At 54.3% G+C, this 5915-nt stretch overlaps 1 protein-coding gene across 1 annotated transcript; it reads left to right on the top strand.

Moving 5' to 3' along the window:
- Nucleotides 1-3017: 3017 nt before the first annotated feature.
- Nucleotides 3018-5099, top strand: LOC150042084 (killer cell lectin-like receptor subfamily B member 1F). Its single transcript, XM_090325205.1, has 4 exons — nt 3018-3039; nt 3642-3784; nt 3902-4014; nt 4958-5099. The coding sequence occupies exons 1-4, from the start codon at nt 3018-3020 to the stop codon at nt 5097-5099; spliced, it is 420 nt and encodes a 139-aa protein (XP_090181331.1).
- The last annotated feature ends 816 nt before the right edge of the window (nt 5100-5915 follow it).

The raw sequence follows: 5915 nt of genomic DNA, 5'->3' as shown, positions 1-5915 counted from the left end.
AGGGCGATAACCTTGAGCTGAAGAGCTCAGGGACAGTGCCCAGGTCAGAGTTCAAGCCCCAAAACCCCTCAAAAAAAAAAATTCTGGGACAGTGCCCAGGCCCTGAATTGAGGCCCCAGGACTGGGGGTGGAGGTGGAGGAAAAGTGTGTAAGACTGTTATCTTCAGTGAACCTCCAACATTATTAAAGGCAAAATAAGGAAGAATTGAAATAAATATATATGTATGTATGTAATAAAGACATACACACACGCATAAAGGAACACACACACTATCCATAAGCACATGTAGCTAGGCGGGCAGGTAGATAAAATAGACGGACAGACAGAACTTAATCTGTCAAGGTTTATGTTCACAATGTCACCTGGTCCCCAGGGCGGCTGTGAGGTTTGTGTGAGCGGCGCCCGCCCCCCCCCCCCCCTGTCGAAGCCGGGAAACGACGCTGAGCAGAAACCACTGCGGGAGGCCTGGGGGGTGACGGGCAGGGACGAGGCCCGGCCCGATGGACGAGGCTCGGCTGGACGAGGCCGGGTGGACGAGGCCCGGCTGGACGAGGCCCGGTGGACGAGGCCCGGCTGCACGAGGCCCGGTGGACGAGGCCCGGTGGACGAGGCCGGGCTCCAGGCTGACGAGGACGTCCAGGCCACTCTCGGCCGGGGCCCCGCGGCGTCTCCTGGGCGCCCGGCCTGGCTCGCGTCTCCGTCCCGGCCCCCGCGGGCCCCAGGCCCGCCCGGCCAGCCCGGTCCTCCGGGGACGTCAGCGCGGCGCCCGGGGCTCCGTCCTGCAGCCCGGCCGCTCCGGGACGCCCCCACCCCGCCCCCCCCCCCCGCCCGCCTCAGGACTCCATTCCAGAACCTGCTTCACCCGAGAGAACCCCGACCACCAGCCCAGCGTCCACACTCACCGCGGAGCCAGCGCCCTTCCCGCAGCCCCTGCGGGGTCGTCCGGTCGGGGCCGGGGCTGAGCTGATGGGAGGCGGCCCGAGGACGCCATGGCTGTTCGCGGGAGGAATCCACTTCCTCTTCCGGTCCTCGTGGGGAGCGAGAGCCCGCCCCGGAGGAAGGCCCGCCCACTTCCGCCAGGGTGGGCGGGGCCATGCAAACACCATCCAATCAGAGGATGGCATGGGCGGTGCCTGACCAGCGCTTCACCAATCAGAGCAATCAAAACATCCCGGCTATGGAGGAGGTGGAGGGAAGAAAGATGTCTGTTCTCAAGAAAAGCCTGGGGAAGAGGAGATCGAGACCCCATCTCAGGAGGAGAGCTGTGTGGGGCGCGGTAGCTTTGTCCTCTGAGCCGCAGCCCAGGCCCTTGGTGGAGGCTGAGTCTTGTAGACTTCTTTATGCCCAGGCTGGCCTGAAACCCACCTGGCAAGAAACGAGCATCAGGAGCTCGAGTCCCTGCAGCCTCGTCAGCTGGGAATATTCTGCAGAAATGCCACCTCCCCTGGCCAGGACTGGAACCCAGGGCCTGAGTCCCCGCAGCCGCGTCAGCTGGGAATATTCTGCAGGAATGCCGCCTCCCCTGGCCAGGACTGGAGCCCAGGGCCTGAGTCCCCGCAGCCTCGTCAGCTGGGAATATTCTGCAGGAACTGCCGCCTCCCCTGGCCAGGACTGGAGCCCAGGGCCTGAGTCCCCGCAGCCACATCAGCTGGGAATATCCTGCAGGAACTGCCGCCTCCCCTGGCCAGGACTGGAACCCAGGACCCGAGACCCCGCAGCCTCGTCAGCTGGGAATATTCTGCAGGAACTGCCACCTCCCCTGGCCAGGACTGGAGCCCAGGACCCGAGACCCTGCAGCCTCGTCAGCTGGGAATATTCTGCAGGAACTGCCGCCTCCCCTGGCCAGGACTGGAACCCAGGGCCTGGGCGCTGTCCTGAGCTTTTTCTCTCCAGGCTGGTGCTCTACCTCTTGAGCCACAGCTCTACTGGGCCTTGGGTTTCCAGCCGTGACTACAGGAGGGTGCAGTAAGGCCAGCAGGTGTGGATGAACTTCATGGGACGACTTCAGCCCTGCATAAAGGCCGGAAAGAAGAGGCTCCCTGTCATTTCCCTTTCTTCAGCTTTAAAACTTCAACACGTTCTATTTAATCAGATGTCCACGTGCCATCCGCTGAGGCAGGAAATGGAACAGTTCTATGAAATCATCATTTATTTTATGAATTTCATGCCTAGATCACTAATTGAACTCAGGAAGTCTAGCTTGGCTCTGGTTGATGTCTCACACCTGTCATCCCAGCCACACAGAAGGCTGACAGCTGAGGATCACAGTTCGAAGCCACTCTAGACAGGAAAGTGTGTAAGACTCTTATCTCCAGTGAATCAGCAAAAAGCAGGAAGAGGAGCTGTGTGGTCAAGTGGTAGAGCATCAGCCTTGAGCCAAAAAGCTCAGTCTTTTTACATGGTAGACAGGCACTCTACCACTGGGCCAAACTCCTGGCGCCCTCTAGGTAGGTGTGTGTGTGTGTGTGTGTGTGTGTGTGTGTGTGTGTGTGTGTGTGTGGTGTGTGCTCAAGGCTGGTACTCTACCACTTGACCAAACTCCTGGCGCCCTCTAGGGGTGTGTGTGTGTGTGTATGTGTGCTCAAGGCTGGTACTCTACCACTTGAGACACAGTGCAACTTCAGTTTTCTTGTGGTTCATTGGAGATGAGAGTTTCAGGGACTTTCCTGGCTTTGAACCATAATCCTCAGATTTCAGCCTCCTGAGTGGCTGGGGTTACAGGGGTGCATCACCAAGCCCGGCTTCTCCATGAGTTTGAATAAGAAGACATCTCTCATCTGTTCATAGACAACTACAAGAAACAACAGTGTGTGCAAATTCTACTGTAGCCACAGTAACATAAGTAGTGGAAGAGCATGCAGTTATATCTGTAGAAATATGATGGGCATTGCTCTATATATTGTATTTCTTAGTAAGTCAGTTAAGCAGCTATTCCATGTGAGAGGGACCCAACAATAGAAGGTATTGTAATGAAAGTAGAAGCCATGATTGCAGCTGTGTGAAAGATTCTCCCAGCATGCAACAGGACAAAGATACAGGTAAGTGGTTTATTTTTATTTTTATTTTTTTTTTTGCCCCTTTCTCTTTCTGGCCCTGCTCGCTCCGGCCCCGCTCGCTCCGGCCCCGCTCGCTCCGGCCACAACTCGGTTGGGCTCCGCTCACTTCAGCTCAGCTCGCTTCTTTCGCTCTCTGTCGCCGTCGCAGTCTCGTCTCTGCCACTTCCAGTTTGGTTGTGTCTCGTCTCTGCCACTTCCGGCTTGGTTGTGTATGTGGGATACCGAGGAATCGAACCCGGGTCCTTGTGCATGCTAGGCAAGCACTTTAACCGCTAGGCCAAACTCCCGGGCCCTAAGTGGTTTATTTTGTTGTACTTTTATTTATTCATTTGGAGGGGGAGGTCAGTATCAGAATTTGAACTCAGAGCCCCTGCTAGCCCAACTCAGGTGCTCTACTACCACCTGAACCACACACCCCTTTTTCATTCTGATGAGTTTTAGAGATGGAGTGTTGGGGAGGGGGCTGAGGTGGGCTTTGAACCGTGTACTTCTGGATTTCAGCCTTTGGAGTGGCTGGGATTACAGGCATATGCACCATTACCCGGCTTCCATGTCTTTTCCTCTCTAATTCTTTCCTATTTCAGGAAACGCATGCCCGCGTGACTGGTTTCAAACAAAGAGGAAATGTTATAAGTTTTTCATGAACTTCCAGTCGTGGCAGGAGAGTCGAGAATCCTGTTCCGTGAGGAAATTGAGTCTCTTGATGATCGAGGACAGGGCAGAGCTGGTAAGAACTGGGTGGTGGAAGTCAGCTCGTGGAAACTGGACAGCTCGTGTCAAGAGTCTGGGCAAACCTCAGAGGAGGCTCTGTGGACAGGTTGAACTTGATTTCTTTCTCCCACAGGAGTTCATCCAGAATGAGGTGCAAGGTGGGGTTTATTTTTGGATTGGATTACACCTTCCTGACACCCAGAAGACATGGGCCTGGCTAGATGGGGCGGCCTTGAACCTACAGCTGTGAGTTTGTCATTGGCTTTCCAAGGCCCATGGTGGCAACTGCACACAGCTCACTGGTGACACCTGCTGGTGTAAGGCAGGCACTGCAGCATGAAGTGTGTCAGGACATTCTTCTTCAAGAGTAACAGACCCACCCCTGGTGGTGTGGTGTCATGGTTGTGTGTTATTCCACAATCGTGCCCGCTGCAAGGGAATGCGTGGACAAACTCATGGCTAGTGAGGTCAGCCAGGCTCACACACAGGCAGAAGCTAGATCTAAAATATACCAGGATATGCTGGGTGCTGCTGGCTCACGCCTGTCATCCCAGCTACTCAGGAGGCTGAGGTCTGAGGATCAAGGTTTGAAGCCAGCCCGGGGAAGGAAAGTGTATGAGACCCTTATCTCCAAGGAACCAGCAAAAAGGCCAAACGTGGAGCTGTCGCTTAAGGGTAGATCACATCAGTATTGAGTGAAAAAGTCAAGGCCAGTGCTCAGGCTCTGAATTCAAGACTCAGGACCAACACACACACACACACACACACACACACACACACACAAATACACATGGAACCATTCCTTCACCCTGGCTTTTAGGCCAGGCACCAGAAGCTCCCTCTTGTAATCCCAGCTACTCAGGAAGCTGAAGATGGAGAATGGTGGCTGGAAGCCAGTCCACACAGAAAAGCCCACACGACTGTATGAGTGAGACAGGGAATGAGCCGGAGGCGTGGTTTCAGTGGCAAAGTGGCAGTCCTTAGCCAGGAAATTGAGAGTTCAAGGCCACGAGTTCAAGTCCTGGTGTCACTAAAAAATTTTATAATATTCTCTATGGCATATTTCCATGTTTTAAGCAATCTAGCTTGGAGAGGAGCTGGTAAGCAGATGCAGGGAGCCCAAAATGGGAGAGGAGGAAGAACTGGGCCCTGGGCCTGACTGGGGGTTTTGATTGTCTTTGTCTCCCAGATTTCAGGTCGCAGGCCAGGCAGGAGAGAACGCCTGTGCCCTGGTCACACACCAGGGCGTTTTCTCTGAAAAGTGCGCCATTTCCAGTCACTGGATTTGCCAACAAGAGCTTTCTTCATCCACGGCCACGAGGGACGTCTAGACTCCCCCAGGTGCCTTCTCATGGAACACTTCACTCCTGTGACTGTGCTGGCTGATGGTGGCTCACGTCTGTCATCCCAGCTGAGGTCTGAAGATTGCAGTTCACAGCCAGCCCCGGGCAGGGCTGAGAGACTCTTATCTCCAGCAACCAGTAATAATAACAAGAACAATAATACTCACACCAGAAGCGGAAGTGGGGCTCAAAGTGTCACAGCGCCAGCCTTGAGTGACATGGCTAAGGAAGTGCATCCAGGCCCCGAGTTCAAGTCCCAGCACCAGAAAAAAAACCACACACACAAAAAACAAAGGGGGGAAAACCTTGACGTAGAAAGAGAAGCCATTAGGTGAGAACCTTCTAGAACCTTCCACCACTAAATTTACACGACTCTGGGCTCTGAGCAGTCTCTTCTTAGAACCTTCTAGAACCTTCCACCAGTAAATTTACACAACTCTGGGCCCTGAGCAGTGTCTTCTTTCCTACCTGGTCAGATCTCTAAGTCTGCAGTGGAGGTGTGTGCAGCCTTGTACATCCTTTCCAGAAGATTCCTTGGCTTGCTGACCTCCTGTCTAATTTACTACTTATTTCCTTCCTTCCTTCCTTCCTTCCTTCCTTCCTTCCTTCCGTCTTTTCTCTTGGAGTTTGTTTATGTACTTATTCCACTCAGGATCCTCTGTTCAGCGCAGCCTTCACCCGCATCCCCCTGCCTCCACCATTTAAACGCTGAGACTACAGGCAGGGGAAAGGACACCCGGCGTTCACTTGTATTTCCTAATGTGTCGTCGTGTTCCGTCATTGTAGGGCACGGGTGTGTGCTTG

Source organism: Megascapheus bottae, chromosome 37 (genome assembly GCF_031878675.1).
Source record: "Megascapheus bottae isolate mThoBot1 chromosome 37, mThoBot2.hap1, whole genome shotgun sequence".
NCBI lineage: Eukaryota > Metazoa > Chordata > Mammalia > Rodentia > Geomyidae > Megascapheus > Megascapheus bottae.
The sequence above is the reverse complement of the archived record's forward strand: the minus strand, read 5'-3'. Positions and strand labels throughout refer to the sequence as shown.